The sequence below is a fragment of the Nerophis lumbriciformis genome, linkage group LG28, assembly GCF_033978685.3.
Source record: "Nerophis lumbriciformis linkage group LG28, RoL_Nlum_v2.1, whole genome shotgun sequence".
Taxonomy (NCBI): Eukaryota; Metazoa; Chordata; class Actinopteri; order Syngnathiformes; family Syngnathidae; genus Nerophis; species Nerophis lumbriciformis.
In genome coordinates this window covers 23,833,924-23,852,809 of record NC_084575.2, presented here as the reverse complement: position 1 = coordinate 23,852,809, position 18,886 = coordinate 23,833,924, and the positions used below count along the sequence as shown (strand labels likewise).

The following is an 18,886-nucleotide window of genomic DNA, read 5'->3' as shown; positions in this document are numbered from 1 at the left end:
GTTTAAGTGGTGCTAACACTGTGACCATGATGAATGGAGTTGAAATTTGGGGATGTTAGGCATGTCAACAATGTGCCATACAATACATTCAGTAGTTAAGTGTACTCATTCTGCTCAAAGTGATGTCGTCCTCCAGGAGCAGGAAGTGTTACTTTGTATATATGTACTGTAGATAACGTTCGACCAGCCTCGATCAGATTTCTACTTATTGCTTGCCAACTTCCCTCAGTTAATGATTCTCGAAATCACCAGCCACATGAATCTGAAACTCGCCTGTGAAGGCAGGAATGCAACGTTTTCAAAAGTCTCAACAATCACCTTTTATTGTAATTGAAACCTAATCATGACTTTGTTTGGACATACATATTTTTGCTTAGACAATGCTATTTGTGTGTGACTCTTTTTGGAGACCTAGCCTTCCTAATCTGCCCAGCAGTGGAGATAAGCTTAGTGGGCCTCACAGAGGTTTGTCCGCCTGATAAGGTGTGTTGTTTTATTTTACCAGGCAATGAAACGAAGAGCATTCATTGGCTGTGGTCTGCAGTATACACTGCTCAGCATGAGCGTGTGGTTCAGCTGCAGAACAAGTGTCTTGCCCTAATGTTGGCCTCTGTCCTCACTGGACACACAACTGTTCCCCCCTCAGAAATTAGGCATGTTTGAATGCACTCTCCAATGTGCAATGCTGAAAATGCACTTTGATTGCCTGTCCAACCCTTGTCTTTGTCCTCTCGCATCAAACTTGGCACCATCTGTTTGTGCACGATGACTGCCTCATTATTCAAAAGCATCAATGAGCTCATACAGTACACATTGATTGATATTTCTTACAGCTTTATTTTGAGTCATATGATTAGGAAAATGTGTGTGTGAACATTTAGCTTGTAGGCACGGGGATAGGCTGTACTTTAAATCTTCCCGCAAGAATGAAAGCTTGCACAAATTAGGCTTTTTCGCTGGTGCATCCCCCGTGTTTTGTGGCAGTATTTCTCCTTCCTGTCAGCGATCCCCTTTGTTTCTGCTGAAGAGGCTCAATAAATCCCCTCATAAAGCGTGAAGTATAAATGAGCCTCCTTTACACAGTATCAGCAAAGGGCTCTGTAGCAGTGAGATTAGCTGGAGTCCTCCTCTTCTGGCAGTCAGCTGCTTTAAAAAGGATGATCCTGGTCAACTGTCCAATAGTAGACAACTTGAGTCAAGTTGTAGCACCGTGGGGCAACCCCCTACTGAATGGGGAATTAATGCGCTCAGATTTATTGTATTCAGACTCCTTTTTTGGAAACATGTCATGCGGTTATGCTTCAAATATTGTTGCAATTTGATTTGGTTAAGCGAACAATGTATTATTGCAGCTATTATTTAACTTTTGGCTATGTAAGTACTAGAGATGCGCGGTTTGCGGACACAACCGCGGAGTCCGCGGATTATCCGCGGGTCGGGCGGTTTAAATTAAAAAAAATTAGATTTTGAATAGATTCAGGCGGGTGGCAGTTAAACCAATTCGGAAATATATATACATAGTTAAATGTTGTTACCCACATATGAAAAATGAGCAGGCACCTGCAACACGCCACAACAGAAGAAGAAAAAAAAAAAAGATGGCAACGCCGGCAGCAAACGTGGTACGCGACAAACTAAAAAAGGAAATACTAAAGACCAGGGGGTAAAAAGGCCAGAAAAGTTCAGCGTGGACTCGTTTTTATGAGGTTGTAAATCAGGATGATAGTAATGCTGGCTACGTGATTTGCAAGAGCTGCGACGCTGTTTATGTCTACGACAGTCACAAAACCGGGACATCTAACATGGTGCATCACATTTGTGCAAAACCCCAAACCTCCACAAACACCCTGAGCATGAGCAGTTTCGTCCGCCGTGATCCCAGAAGAGTGCCACAGGATGTTAAAACAAGATAGAACGCAGCTGCCTGCAGCAGTTTGAGTGGCGCGAGCGCGCTTGGAGGTGCGCTCAGCGCGGCTCCCAGATGATTGCGCACTGGTGTGCGTCTGGGCCGTGACAGCGTGGCAAGCATTGAATGTCTCTGCTGCATTGGATCAGTCTCCTTTCTTTAACAGGCAAAAGCTTTCTAACCTCACTAATGCCTTGCATCGTCTATATTAGATATATAACAACGGGTGGGTGCGGGCGAGTGCGGTTTTGATAAAATGTTAGTTCGGGTGGATGGCGGATGGTTGACGACTTTTGTGATGCGGTTGCGGATGAAATAATTGCCTATCCGCGCATCTCTAGTAAGTACAGTACTAATTTATAAGTGCCTCCATTTTTTGTCTCGCAAATGCAAATAACTTAGCATCTCAGACACTTTTTTTAGACACTGTCTGGAAATTAGCATCAGCATGCATTGGTTGAATTACTAAGTTACATATTATGTGTGTATAACTCAAATATACCAAACCAAAATGACAGCTGTTGTGTTGGATATGTTGGTTATGTTTATATTCTGCTATTTCTACTCGCTCATATTTCGCAAAAACCTTCTAAAATAATTTTTTAAAGAGATGTTGCCACCCACCAGTGTAGGGCTGCAGCTATTGATTATTTTGGCAATCGACTAATCTATTGATTCGTTTGTACAATTAATCAGATGAAACACTCTTAATAGCCTCAATCCAAATTTTAGGGAAACTAAAAGTTAAAGTTAAAGTACCAATGATTGTCACACACACACTAGGTGTGGTGAAATGTGTCCTATGCATTTGACCCCCTTGTACACCCCCTGGGAGGTGAGGGGAGCAGTAAGCAGCAGCAGTGGCCGCGCCCGGGAAACATTTTTCGATTCCAACCTTTGATGCTGAGTGCCAAGTAGGGAGCTAAAGGGTACAATTGTTTTAATAGTCTTTAGTATGACTCAGCCGGGTTTGAACTCACGACCTACCGATCTCAGGGCGGACACTCTAACCACAAGGCCACTGAGTAGGTACTAGGCCACTGAGTACGAGGCTAAACATGTTAGACACCAGGTGAACTAGGTGAAATAAAAAAAAATTCTACTTACTATAACCATCATCTTTCATTTTTTCCAATAAATGCACATCATCAACACTGAAATTCTCCTTTTCGGACATGCTTTAATGACAAATTAAAATACGTGTAATATGTCATGTATCATATTGATTTTGTATACATCAGTATTGGCGCTAGGAATTTTCAAAATGGGGTGCCAGGGACCCCATCAAGTCATAAAAATGGGGTCCCACAGTAAATTTTTGGGGTCCCACTTTTTTGTAACCGTTTTGAAAACAAATGATAAATGTATGTATTATCCTGTTATATCTCACATTCAATATTGTGTTTTGGAAAATGTTGTCATAAACGTTACTTAATTCATTAAAAAATTTTATGCATACATAAATTTATTGATTGCCCTGCAAAGTATGTTTTTGGGGTGGAGGAGTCTGGTCGGGTGCTGGTTAGCTTGAAGCTAACAGCTAGCCTGTCTCCATCCTCGAACGATGTCGATCCAGCGGGAGATAAAAGTGACGTTTCCATGGACTCACAAAGACTAAAACAACTAATTTACTGGAGACATGGCACAGGATGAAGTTAAAAAGGTAGACTTTACACTTTCCTTAGTGTTTACCATGAAGTCTTTCTTTTGACAGCCCCTCGCGGTAAAGTTGTCCGAGTGCAAACTGAGGCAGTATTTGTGATTGATAAACCTTTCGGCGAATCAAAATGTAGCTATTGTACTGGGAAGTTCATTACTTTGACGGACATCCGAAAATGCACTTCCTTTCTGATTTCAATGCGTAAAAAGACACAAAAAGTGTGTTAACGCCAACAGTGTACATGTTCGAAATAAAGCTCAATTCAAACTCAAATTGCACTTTTATCATGTGCACGGTAACAAAATATAAATAAAAATTATCTGTTGTTCACCGCCACACAGATCACAACACACGCACCACTGCTCTCATGTACACTCTATTGCAGCGGCTGTGTGGAAACCCTGTGCACGTATTTAAAGTTTCGGCCACCCCATGTGGTATGTATATTATCAATTTTTAGTAGTTACACTCATTAAAAGATTACTCAAAGCAATCGTTACTGCAGTATACAAGCATGCGTGTCTGTGGAGCATTCTGCCACACAGAATGGCGTGAGAGTAGCATTAAGACAGTCAAGTTGGGATCGATTTCATACCTTGAGAATACAATGACCTGGATGAATGAGAACACTCTTTGATAAAGGTGGTCCTAGATTTTAGTAATCGAGTAATCTATTGATTAGTTTGTTTGATTATTGATTAGTAATTAGATAGCTCTCATGGAAAATAGTTGAAATAAACAACCATTTTTATGTTTGCCGTTAACACCATTTTTTTTTCTCAAAAAAATGCACATCATCAACACTGAAATTGCACTTTAAAAATGAATGAATTGATAAAAATAGAAGATAAAAACTGTTAGCCGCCACAAATACATGTGCTTATGTGCGCTGTATTGCAGCAGCCGTGCAGAAACGACCACATTTTAGTTCCGAGCACTCATTGCGGTCCAGATTTGATCTGATTTATTCATTAAACAATTAACCAAAGCATTAAAGGTAAATAGAAGCTTTTTTTCAAATCAAAATAATAATTTTAAACGTGCAGCAGGGATACCGGTAGGCTCCAGCAGCCCCCGCGACCCCAAAAGGGACAAGCGGTAGAAAATGGATGGATGGATTCATTGTTGTAGCCCTAAAGTAAGCACAAGTGGAAAGAGGAAATGAAAAACACGCACGTTATCTGGTGTTAGAAGATTAAAATGATAGGAGAACATTGGCTTTCTTGATGTTTTTATTAAGTCTATGCAAACAGAAGAAAATGTTTCTTCTCCCTTTTGCATAAATAAAAAACAGAGTCAAAACTTCCTAAAAATCCGTTTGGCGGCTCACTGTTGAAAGCCATTTGCTTCAGTTGCTTCAATAAATACCAATCACTTGCACACTATTGACCTAATTTGTCAATTGACATTGACTTAACACTTTGTTCTTGTTGCCATCATCCTCAAGGGTACTTGTGAGTGTTGCCTGGTATTGGTTCATTCACGGAAACATTTTCTCTCATCGTGCCCCCCTCCACAATCACCACATGTGAGTTGTTTAGAATAGCTGACACAGGAGTATTATCTCCAGAACGCTGGGTAGGCTGCGCTGGGCTGGGCTGTGCCGTGTGTAGGAATTGGCCCCACGCTCCAGGCTGTGGGGAGATAACAGACGTAGTAATGAATTCCAGATTGCTGACAGGGTAATGTGTAGATCACACCGACAACGCCTGGCCCCAACTCCTCATAAAAAGTATGCCATCAAACACACAGCATAGTGCCGTGGCAGCAAAATGCAGCCAACCTGGGAGAGGTAGCAACAGGGAGCTGTGAGCCCCTCTGCCCTTGCTAAAGCTCAACCTTGTTTTTGATTGGTAAGCTAGTTCACGTAACTGGATCATTATAGATATTGCTGTCAAATTCCATTAAGGCCTGATTTGTCAATTACAGAAGTCAATTTAAGGTCAAATGGCGATTGGTCTGAAACCCTAATCCTTTTATTTTTCATGTTATAGGATTAGCTGGTTTCATTTTCAAATAGTGAACTGCTTTTGGACAGTCCTCGGACTTCAACATAACCTTCCAACAAAGGCAATAGAGTCTGCCAAGAGTTTTGAATAGCTTTTGTTTAGGTCCCCAGTGGACTGGCTTGCCAGGCCAGCTCTCTTTTTGTTCAGGACAAACTGTGTGCGTTACCTTCGACTCGATGTTAGTGAGTCAGACCTCTTCAGCGTAGACTTTGGCAGGGGCACACCAGCATTTGACTACACAGATAACTTGGCCAGTCTGTGTATTTACTTGTCTATGTTGGACTTGAAGCCAGAGATTGCGGGTAAATCTCTCATGGGTCAATCTTTAACTACTCAATGAAGGTAAATCAATGCGCTTTTGTGTACGTTTGGTATCTTCAAGCACTTTCTATGTTTTGAAGTAGCTTTGGTAGTTGGATTTATTATGTCTTCTCTAGGTCTCTTAATATTCTTTATGACTTAAAGGCCGTCAGTGTTCTTTGAAATATTAAGCTTGGCAAGACATCAGTGAAGCTAATGTTTATTCTTGGCACACAGTGCTTAAAGTCTTTGTATTGAATATTAAAAAGACAAAGACACTTTTCTGACAGTGCAGCTTTTCAAAATCACCTTAATAATATTGAAAATGGATGGTTGGATGGATATTGCTGTTGTTATGAAGCCCTAAACATTTTAAATAATCTACTTAGAACCACAAGAGTTTCAGAACAATGTGACTGTGGCTGGGAAAGGGAATAACTGAATGCCCGACATTTTTGAGTCTCATGTATGGCACATATAGCTAGTAATTACACTATAATGATATGTTTCCCATCATCTTCAGTGCAAACTTAGGGTCTTTTTGTGTCTCGCCCTTGATATAAAGAATACATGAAAAACTTGATGCCCATTTCAGAGAAACATTTGAAATGACTTGTTTTATGCATGTATAAATATTTTTTCTTGTTTTATTTATTTATGTCTACAGCACTGAAACTGCCAGATCAGATCTGAAACAGCTCCCAGTTCTGCCCACCCAAGTTCTCAGAAAGCACCCGTCTCTTAGTTATTGGTAAGTTTGCAGTCTCTGAAAGCCACATAGTGTACACGGTAGGGCTGCACAATTAATCAAATTTTAATCACGATCCTGATTTTGGCCGCCACGATTAAATGAAGGTGATTGCCGCCATGTCAAACCGAGCACTTTCACAGCTCGCGGCGGCAGGAAAGCAACAGTGGCTCGTCTTGAAGCCCCTATGAATCAGCCCCCCCACAAGCCGGGGGCCATTGGGTATGGTCGCAGAGCTCCATGAGTCATGACCACTGCGACCGGCATTACCAAACTCTTTTTACTGCCCTGTCTTCTGTGGAGTCGAGCTTGGGGTGCAGCGCCGTTATTAGATGGTGTCCAGTTGATGATGCGCAGCCCACCCGCAGAACGTGGTTGGGTTTTTATTTGGCCCCGAAAGGCTGCAAAAAATTATAGATAGAGCTAAAGGTGTCATCCCATGACAAAACGCTGAAAAGTTAATACTAATATTGAACACAGGGTTTCCCCCAGTTTGCCAATATACTTGTGGGGGTGTGGTCAAATGTCATCATATGATTTGCTTAACAGTCAATAATGCATATATTTTCTTTAAAAAAGAAATATATATATATCTATATATACATACATTTAAAAACAAATCTGTGTTATTAGTAATTGTTTAATGTCATTTTGCTCTTTCTTTATAATTGTTATTATTGTACAATTTAACACAGGCCAAAGTAAAATTCTCCATATCAACAGAAACAACGGAATGAAAATCGAAAAATGCCCTGGCAGTTTTATATTTCAGGATCGCTGATTCGCTAATTTTGCTGCCAATCCAAAAGGGATTAAGCCTCAGACAGATCATTCAAATGGTAAATGGGTTATACAGGTAAAAGCCAGTAAATTAGAATATTTTGAAAAACTTGATTTATTTCAGTAATTGCATTCAAAAGGTGTAACTTGTACATTATATTTATTCATTGCACACAGACTGATGCATTCAAATGTTTATTTCATTTAATTTTGATGATTTGAAGTGGCAACAAATGAAAATCCAAAATTCCGTGTGTCACAAAATTAGAATATTACTTAAGGCTAATACAAAAAAGGGATTTTTAGAAATGTTGGCCAACTGAAAAGTATGAAAATGAAAAATATGAGCATGTACAATACTCAATACTTGGTTGGAGCTCCTTTTGCCTCAATTACTGCGTTAATGCGGCGTGGCATGGAGTCGATGAGTTTCTGGCACTGCTCAGGTGTTATGAGAGCCCAGGTTGCTCTGATAGTGGCCTTCAACTCTTCTGCGTTTGTGGGTCTGGCATTCTGCATCTTCCTTTTCACAATACCCCACAGATTTTCTATGGGGCTAAGGTCAGGGGAGTTGGCAGGCCAATTTAGAACAGAAATACCATGGTCCGTAAACCAGGCACGGGTAGATTTTGCGCTGTGTGCAGGCGCCAAGTCCTGTTGGAACTTGAAATCTCCATCTCCATAGAGCAGGTCAGCAGCAGGAAGCATGAAGTGCTCTAAAACTTGCTGGTAGACGGCTGCGTTGACCCTGGATCTCAGGAAACAGAGTGGACCGACACCAGCAGATGACATGGCACCCCAAACCATCACTGATGGTGGAAACTTTACACTAGACTTCAGGCAACGTGGATCCTGTGCCTCTCCTGTCTTCCTCCAGACCAGACTCTGGGACCTCGATTTCCAAAGGAAATGCAAAATATGCATGGTTGGGTGATGGTTTGGGGTGCCATGTCATCAGCTCTCACGAAAGTAGCTGATTCTGAAAAAAAAGTTGAATGCATCCTCGCGCCTATTTAGTCAATGAAATGTGAACACAAAAGTACATAATTGACCACTTTTTTGGGGGGACATTTTATGGGAAGCTGTCTTGCAATCTTAGAGCAATTGCCATTGCTGTACCCCCATATCCCCGACAATCAAGACAATTGCATACGTCTTGAAGATTAAAATCAATGGATTTTTGGTCCTTTTTAAGGTGTGGTGACTTTCATATTGCTGTGGCGCTGCACCACAACTCATTACATGTAGGGGAAACCCTGTGAACAAAAACACAAATATTTTTTTTTAAATATGTGCTTGTTTTGCCTTTTTATCAGACCATTTTATTACAAATTACATGATGACATCAAGTTCACACAACCCCTCCACCTCCAGGGTCCCATTACCGCAAGTAGATTGTAGACTTTTGGGAAACTATTTTTTAACAAAAACATTTTGTGATTTCAATATTGATAAAAATACCCTTGCAGCCCTAGTTCAAGGTCCCCCCAAATAGTCATATGTCTACAGAAGTAGCCCTAAATTATTCATATTTTTACAAATTCAGCCTCATAGTACACTGGTAATATGTAAGTGCAATTGTTCACATGTAGTACTCAAGTGTGAAAACAATGGGCCTGCAGTGTGTAATTCTTCAATAAACATATTTCTGAAACTAAAACAGCCAGTAAAATGTGGTGTAACAAAGTTTAAAGAATCAAGGGTCCTAAACTACGGTCCGGCCCGCCAGCATCCACAACCTGGCCTGCGGGACGTCCCGAGTAAAAAAAAATATATATATACATACAGTACAGGCCAAAGGTTTGGACACACCTTCTCATTTCAATGCATTTTCTTTATTTTCATGACTATTTACTTTGTAGATTGTCACTGAAGGCATCAAAACTATGACACCTATGAAGTGAAAACCGTTTCAGGTGACTACCTCTTGAAGCTCATTGAGAGACTGCCAAGAGTGTGCAAAAGGGTGGCTATTTTGAAGAAACTAGAATATAAAACATGTTTACAAGTTACTTCACCTTTTTTTGTTAAGTACATAACTCCACATTCATAGTTGTGATGCCTTCATTGACAATCTACAATCTACATGAAAATAAAGAAAACCCATTGAATGAGAAGGTGTGTCCAAACTTTTGGCCTGTACTGTATGTGTATATATGAATATATATATATATATATATATATATATATATATATATTATTTTTTTAACATAGGAAAATATTGCAGATGTGAACTGAATTATATTTATATAGTGCTTTTCTTTAGTGACTCAATTCTCCTTACATAGTGAAACCCATTATCTAACTCACATTTAAACCAACGCAACGGCTGTCACTATGATGGCGGCTGCGGGAATCGAACATGGAACCCTGAAGTTGCTAGCACGACCGCTGTACTAACCGAGCCACGCACTCCCAAGATATTACCTGTTCCTATGTGTTTTGATTCATTCAACTGTGTAAATTACTTATGGTCGTGAGTATGTATACTGTAAGTACAGAGACTACACAGTTTAGATAGAAATATAAAGTTTATACTGTAATATCATATAAAAATGGTATTTGTGCATGTGTGTCTACTGTATGTAGTGTTCAAAATTCTGATTCAAAAGTTTTTATTTAATTACAGTGAAGACAAAGTGATTGACCATTACAAGAAACTGAAGGGACTGACCAGAGGACAAGCCATTGTGAAGTAAGTAGTCTATGATTTCCAATGCACTTGTTTTAAACTTGTTTCCGCATTGTGATGTCTGTTGTTACAGTAGAGCAGCAGTTGTCACCATGCCAGAATGTGTCATTAATTAGTGGATGTCATTAGTTAATGCATTTTTGACCGCTTATCCTGTTCACAGTCTGGGGCCTATCCCAGCTGACTGTAGGGGAGAGGAGTATTACACAGTCGGGACTGGTTGCCAGTCAATCACAAGCCACATACTGTATAGATGAATAACCATTCACACTCACTTTCACACATATGGGCAATTTTGAATGTCCAATTATGCTGACAATGTTTCTGGAATGCAAATTCCACAGAGAAGTCAGAGTAGCGATTAATTGTGTTGATTGTAAACCTTTTATTACAGGCTTGTAGGTTAGTACAACTCTTGGTCATTGATGGCATTGATGTTGTGTGTCCCTGAATTGATCAGTGGCCTTTCCCTCCCTCTGCCGGGCTGTAAAACGAATCGATTGATCGCCAGTGTGTGTTCTAAATGACTGCATTTTATCTCCCGAATCGTTGGCTGTATAACGATCACAGGTTGACAGTGATTAAGGATAATGTGGCTATACTCTTTATAACTGGTTTCTGTTTCTCTGTAGGTATCTGGCCCTGGTGGAGTCCCTGCCAACATATGGCGTCCATTATTACCCCGTAAAGGTAACATCAGTGACCTCAGTGATACTAACACCTTTATTAAGCTATACAGTTGTACAGTTCACTACAGCACAGTTGTTTTGAAATGCTAATTAAATTATTGGTAATACTATAAGTAAACATTTCTTTATTAAATTCTATTAAGTTCTCTGTGCACTAACATTTTATCCATGTATCACCATCAAATGACATACTCTGGCCATTTGCATTCAAGCAGGGCTTTGCTGGGCGATCTGTAACACGCTTAAATAGCATGTTGGAACTGGTGTAGACACACCCTTAAACATTATATTTTATTTTCCTGTAGCGGTGAGCCTAATTGAAACGATTGGGACATACTACCCAAAAAAAAGTTAGGTTCATTGGAGACTCCAAATGTTCAGTCAGCTGGGTTAGGCTCCGTTTACATTTGACCCTAATAAAGACGTATAGCATAACATGGATGGATGGATGAAGATCTACTCCTACTAATTGTTTTCTGTGCTTTCCTTCAGGATAAGCAGGGAATACCCTGGTGGCTAGGTGTCAGCTACAAGGGCATTGGCCAGTACGACTTGCAGGACAAGCTGAAACCAAGAAAGGTTAGTCTCTGCTGAACAAATGGTGACCTCGTCTCTATTTGCGTCCTTTTCAGTTTGCGAATGTTTACATCGCGACAAATATGCCTTTGTGTGCAAACCATGTCTCGGCGTACGAACACTTCATTCATTTATTCATCCATCCATTTTCTACCGCTTGTCGCGGGGGTGCGGCAGCTTAATTTCTAGGATTTTATCAGCAAAGAAGTCTTTGTTCCGCAGCAAGTCTTTAGTTGCGATGAGACTGAAAAATATGCCAGAGCAGACCTTGATAATAGCGAAGGAGAAGGCACTACCTGGACACAAGCTGATAAAGGATCGCCTCACACTGCTTGTTTGTGCTAACGCTAACAGTGACTACATGAGGCCACTGCTCGTTTATCACTCCGAAACCCCCAGAGTGTTCAACAATGCCACACATATTCTCAGACACAAGGTAAAATTATTTTAGTTTTTTTGTTTTTTTGTTTTGGAGCTTGTGTGTGTGTGTGTGTGCGTGTTCAGTTCACATTTTAAGCTTGCTGTAATGTTGTGTTGTTTGGATAGAATAGAGATTGTTGAGCTATTACCCCTTTATTATGTTGGTTAGATATATATGTATATTTATACTGTATATATATATATATATATATATATATATATATATATATATACATGATAGTGTCTTGAAAATGCAGTTTGCTTTTACTAAAGTAAGGACTTTTGTTTAGGGTAGAACCAATTAGTCATGCTTATATTGAATCTTATGGGGAACTCTGCTTCACTATACAAACTTTTTGGTTAGTGAACCATGTTGAAGAACCAAGAACCAGTTTGTATATTGAGGTTCTACTGTAGTTGGACAAATGGCAGGATTGTAGCAGGGCAGAATGTAGTGAGTTATTTGCTGTGGTGACCATGAAGGGAGCAGCCGACAAACAAGTTCTGGTACACATTTTTGTTTTTACGATCTATCAACCTTATGTACTATTAAAAAGCAAGATCGTGGATACCGTATTTTTCGGACCATAGGGCGCACTGTTGATGAGTGGGTCTATTCAGGTCTATTTTGGCACAAAAGTCATATTAGGATTTGTTTTCCAAATTTAAAACACTTCCTAGTGGTCTACATAACATTTAATGGTAGTTCTTTGGTCAGAATGTTGCATAGATTATGTTTTACAGACCATCTTCAAGTCGCTTTCTGACCGACGTGTCTCCACTTCGACAGCGTCTTCTCCCCGTCATCTTTGTTGTAGCGGTGTAGCGTGCAAGAACGGGAGTTGAAGAAGTGTCAAAAAATTTAGCTAACTGTTTTAATGACATTCAGACGTTACTTAAATCAATAAAAAAGCAACATTTCCTAATCCGTGGCTCACTAGTGCAATAACAACGCTGGAAATGTGTCCCGTGAAAAGCCGTCCGACCGGAACTCTCTGGTAGTTTTTCGCGCTTCCATAGCAAGTCTACTGACAGATATAAGTTACAACTTTACGTTACTTTATATTAGAAATGGCAACAGCGGAGGATGAATGCCCCATAACAAGGAGATAGAAAAAAAGAAGAAGCTTATCGACTACAGTGTCGTCACAGACTACAATGGCGGACGCGCGCACATTTTCAGGACTTATGCAGAATCCAAATACACTTTAGCAGGTACCAGAAGGTAAGAAAAGTTGTTTTTGCATAATTTTGCCAAACAAAACGCCAGGTAATATGTCTGCTAATAGGTGCCATTTTGCGGTCCTTATACACACACCATTATAATACAAGTATGTTGAAGCACAGTACGTCTGACTATGGTAGCCGTAATGGTCCGACAATCCTCAAGTGGTGCGGCTTCATAGTTTACCAAAGTTGACTAAAACATTTTGACAGATTCTTGAGCGCCGTATGTAATGTTCTATATTCTCAATTGAACATTTAATGTTTTGCTGTTGTTTACTGGCGTCATCTTGCAGTCTACACGTATCTCTTATTTGTGACTGCCATCTACTAGTCACATTTATCATTACACCATGTACCAAATAAAATAGCTTTGAGGTCGGTAAGCACAACCAGAATTATTCCGTACATTAGGCGCACCGAGTTATTCGGCACACTGTCGATTTTTGAGAAAAAATGAAAGGATTTTTAAATGCGTCTTATAGTCCGAGAAATACGGTAAATGCCGCCGGAATGATTTCCTGAAGAGGACCTTCGTCATCCAAGAGGATCTCAGAGTAGAGCCACTGATACTTCACATCGAGTAGCCAGTTGAGGTGGCCCGGATGCCTCCTGGATGCCTCTCTGATGGGGTGTTCTGGGAATGCCCAGCAGGGAAATGGACCCAGGGTATACCTAGGAAATGCTGGAGTGATTAAGTGTTGCAACTGGCCTGGCAATGCTTCAGTGTCCTCTAGTGGAAGTGGAAGAGATGGCCAGAGACTGAGAAGTATGGGTATCTCCATTGAAACTGCTAGTCCCGCAACCCGGATAAAAAGAAGAAAAAGGATGGATAAACCTTACAAACCTTTGGTATGTGTATTGCTGGATTTAGACATAGTTAATGATCCATCCATTGTGTAAATAAGCATCGTGAAGATCCTGGTTCCCATGCCAGTCAAGAGAGAGCAAAGAGTAGGTGGGAAATATATTATCAGCTTTGGGGCTAGGGATTCAAGGCTATAGGTAAATAAGGAAAAAGTATTCAAAAATCAAATGGCACGAAGTTGCCTGTAGAAGTATGAAAATACACATTTTTTTACAAGTACGCATTGCCTTGGTCCAATTTCAAAGCTGTGAAGGCTTTTTATAGCCACTATATGGCAGGGACCTGTGGATTTAGAAGGTTCTTTTGTTACACTGGTTTTCAAAAGCTATCACTTTTGTGGCAATGATGTTCTATAGGAAGCAACAAGCCCCTGAGGCTTACATTGGTTCTTAGCCATCTAGGTGGGTAGGGTTCAAGAATTCGAGTATACACTAGTTTCCTGTTGTTGGGGGATAACATGCAACCTTTTGTACAGTATTTTTTCATCTTTCAAATGATCATTACAAGTCTTAGGACTTCTTTCATTTTGGGATGAAGGCTCCCCCTTATAAACTATTCCATCTTCCTGGGAGTTTCCCCTTTTACAAAGCACTTACAAATCATATAAAAGTGTTATGTTTATGGACTTTTATGTTTTTTAAATAAAGAGAGATGATGATGATGATGAAAGTACATTTGACTATTGAACTGCTTAGTGGAGTTAGATGGAGCAATGCATGGAAAATAATTGTGTTTCTCAAACAAACAAACGAGTTGCCAAATTATAATCCATCTGTTTACTTCCTCAATTATTAGGACTTGTAAGTTAGCAGGTAATTAGACAATGTTTCAGACTAAATGTTGGTGTATATACAGTATCTACGGTGAAAGCAGAGCCTTTAAATCTATTCTTTATTTCAAGTGGCAATGTCCATTTTGTCTGTAAAATTAACATAGAATTTAATACATCTGAATCAATATACATAGAAAACAAGCTAAATAATGAATTCCTTTGGCATCCATCATATCTCACACCATGTTACTAAAGTGCATCAAATGTTGAGACTTGCCAGCAATCATGTGTGACGTGCTTCTGAAGGGGTGGACGATTTCGTGCAGGCCAGGCTCAGACTTGTTATCAGATATTGAATAAGTTGTTTTGTTTTGACTACCTAGAAGCTGTGTAAAACGCCTGTAAAGATCACATTTTGTCAGTGTGGTTTTATCTCCTAAAGAAAACCACTTTTAGTCTCATGGTTGTTGCCTTTGCAGAGTTTAAGGTGTGTCACATCACTGACATATTTTGGCCTCAGCAGTAGTCCCTGCAGTATGTTCTGCAGACAGAATGTGCTTGCACGCAGGTGTGAAGTTTCTCTAACTCGATGAAAATGCTATCTGTTGACACAATGTTAATGATGCTAAGTGATAGTGACTAGTGGGTGCTAATTTGCGATGGGGGTGCCATTGTTTTATAATAAAGCAACCATTTGTTTCATTGTTGTTTATTTGATAAGACATATTGGTTTACTAAGTGAAATGAAGACTGACATTTGATGCCTTATCATAATTAGGTAATGGAGATTTTGATTGTAAAGAACAATCAAATGGATAGTATGAACTGGTTTTTTTTCATACTAAAATGATACAGTTTCATGCTGTATAAAATATTGTATCAATCTACAGTTTCGTGGACCAAATACCTGACAGACTGCTCAAGTTTCACATAAAAGGAGCGATAGTCTATTAATGATTAGACCAAAGTACACCAGATTCCTTGCATGTTTTCCCTAGAGAGTGGAACTTAACCAACACCGTAAGTTGTAGATGAAGCAGAATGGAATAAGAATAATCGACATGCTTATTTTTGGAGTTATGAAGTGAAGCAGAATGTACTTTTTAAAACTCGCCGTACATTGTTAAAGTGTATACAACCTGTTTGTCTGGTCTAACTAAAACAGAAGAGCCATGTGTGATAGAGGGGAGAGAGGGAGCAGCTCCGAGCGGTACAAAGCGTGAGGCGTCGGTGATGTCAGAGGACGGGGGTGGTTAAAGGGGTGTGGCTCTCAGCTCCATTCAGCTGAAACTCTTGCAACACCTATCTGTCTCTCTGAGAACAGACAAGAGCCAGCATTGTTCAAGGAAGCTCAAGCCCTGTGGGAAGCTCAAAGTCAGGATTTATTACACCAGGAATTCAGTATGGATAACTAAGACATAACCTTCACGGTAAGCCTTTGTCACATCCCGCCTATTATTTATCATGCATTTTAATTGTGCACTGCTAAAGTTTGTGTTCAATATGTTAATTTTTTTATCGAATTTCAGACAAGCTTGTGTTTTTTTCTTGTTTGTATGTGGTAATGAATACAAAATAGTTACAATTTCTTCCTTGCACCCATCTCTACTGTAATCTTTTATAAAAGTGGAGTTAGTTGAGTTAGGTGAGTCCCGTTTCTGATGAGCAGATGTGTCATTCTGACAGAGAATCCCTGATATATTTCCAGCACTCTTCCTCAGAAGAGAGAAGTGCAAGGCTCTCCCACACCTATTTTGCACCGTGCACTTGCATGGTCTCTAAATAGAAGTGTATCAATTATAACTCCTCTAGACTTTCTGTCCTGCCAAATCTCTCCTAGCCTCTGCTATTAGATGATGTCATTTAAAATTGCGCCCATTAGCAAAGAGAGAGTGCGTAAAACTTGTGCTGTCAAACAGTTGCAATTTTTCATCAGATTAATCACAGGGTTGGTGTGGATTAATTTTAGTTGATCACATTTGAATATATTTTTTATTCTACATTATATGCACATAGCGTGTTAATTAAACACCTTAAAAGAGAACATTATCACAATTTCAGAATGGTTAAAACCATTAAAAATCAGTTCCCAGTGGCTTATTATATTTTTCGAAGTTTTTTTCAAAATTTTACCTATCACGCAATATCCCTAAAAAAAGCTTCAAAGTACCTGATTTTAACCATCGTTATAAACACCCGTCCATTTTCCTGTGACGTCACATAGTGAATACAAACAAACATGGCTTAAAGAACAGCAAGCTATAGCGACATTAGCTCGGATTCAGACTCGGATTTCAGCGGCTTAAGCGATTCAACACATTACGAATGTATTGAAACGGATGGTTGTAGTGTGGAGGCAGGTAGCGAAAACGAAATTGAAGAAGAAACTGAAGCTATTGAGTCATATCGGTTTGAACCGTATGCAAGCGAAACCGACGAAAACGACACGACAGCCAGCGACACGGGAGAAAGCGAGGACGAATTTGGCGATCGCCTTCTAACCAACGATTGGTATGTGTTTGTTTGGCATTAAAGGAAACTAACAACTATGAACTAGGTTTACAGCATATGAAATACATTTGGCAACAACATGCACTTTGAGAGTGCAGACAGCCCAATTTTCATCAATTAATATATTCTGTAGACATACCCTCATCCGCGCTCTTTTCCTGAAAGCTGATCTGTCCAGTTTTGGAGTTGATGTCAGCAGGCCAGGGAAGCTAAGGTCGATATTCTTCTCTTGATCATCTTCGGTGGCATAAGGGACGGTGTGAGCCAAGACATCCAGGGGGTTTAGCTCGCTCGTCTGCGGGAACAAACTGCCGCCATTGCTTGCCGTGCTACCGAGGATCCTTTGTCCCTGAATTGTTCACACACTCCGGCAGATTCAATGGGGGTCTGGCGGCAGATTTCTTTGACTTTATCGTTGGAAATGCATCTGCTTTGAGTGTCGCAGGATATCCACACATTCTTGCCATCTCTGTCGTAGCATAGCTTTCGTCGGTAAAGTGTGCGGAACAAACTTTCTTGCCACTTTCGCATCTTTGGGCCACTGGTGCAACTTGAATCCGTCCCTGTTCGTGTTGTTACACCCTCCGACAACACACCGAGGAGGCATGATGTCTCCAAGGTACGGAAAACAGTCGAAAAAACGGAAAATAACAGAGCTGATTTGACTCGGTGTTTGAGAAAATGGCGGATTGCTTCCCGATGTGACGTCATCGCTCCGAGAGCGAATATTAGAAAGGCGTTTAATTCGCCAAAATTCACCCATTTAGAGTTCGGAAATCGGTTAAAAAAATATATGGTCTTTTTTCTGCAACATCAAGGTATATATTGACGCTTACATAGGTCTGGTGATAATATTCCCCTTTAAACATCACATTCATGTAAACAAAAAAACTAACATTTTGTACGGTATACCGGTACTAGTATACTATCGCGGTACTAATGAATCAAAAACAGTACTATACTCTGTTTGAAAAGTACCGGTTCGCCATATATTTTTTTTATAGGCATGACGGCGCGTCGTCGTCACATCGTGACATTACTGGTTTTACGAGCAAACGAGCATGTTCGGCAGCGCGCAATCACAGAGTACTTACAAGCAGACACCGGGTGTAGACAGAAAAAGGAACACATTTTGGCTTAAAAACTAACGGTAAAGGTAAAGCTATGACACTGAAACGCCCACGGGAAGAGGTGCTTTAAAACATGGCTAGCTAGTTAGCGGCTAATGTCCATCCGCAATCGGCAGTGTTTTAGATTCTTCTAAATCACTAATCCTCGCCTCCATGGCGACAAATAAAGTGACTTTTTTACAAGTATCATCCCTGCAGGATGAGGAATAGCTAAACATGCTTTACTACACACCGTAGGAGGATACGGCGTCACTATAAACAAATGCCATGGGTGGATCTACACCTGACATCCACTGTAATGATACCAACTACAAGAGTGTATCTAGTGGATACTACATGATTACATGAATATTTTTTATCGTCACAAAATCTTTAAAAAAATAATTTAAATTCATATTATATTCATAAACTCAGGAAATATGTCCCTGGACACATGAGGACTTTGAATATGACCAATGTGTGACCCTGTAGCTACTTGGTATCGGATCGATACCTACATGTATGTTGTATCATCCAAAACTAATGTAAAGTATCCAAACAACAGAAGAATAAGTGTTTATTACAGAAGTTTATTACAGAAGTGTAGATAGAACATGTTGAA

At 40.0% G+C, this 18,886-nt stretch overlaps 1 protein-coding gene across 3 annotated transcripts in view; it reads left to right on the top strand.

Annotated features, from left to right (window-relative positions):
• Positions 1-18,886, top strand: part of frmd4ba (FERM domain containing 4Ba) — a 95,457-nt gene that overhangs the window by 52,463 nt on the left and 24,108 nt on the right. For all 3 annotated transcript variants that reach the window (XM_061923937.1, XM_061923936.1, XM_061923935.1), the window contains exons 8-11: positions 6,543-6,626; positions 10,033-10,098; positions 10,728-10,785; positions 11,277-11,363. In XM_061923937.1, coding sequence (XP_061779921.1) covers positions 6,543-6,626; positions 10,033-10,098; positions 10,728-10,785; positions 11,277-11,363 — 295 coding nt within the window. The remainder of the gene's footprint in view (positions 1-6,542; positions 6,627-10,032; positions 10,099-10,727; positions 10,786-11,276; positions 11,364-18,886) is intronic.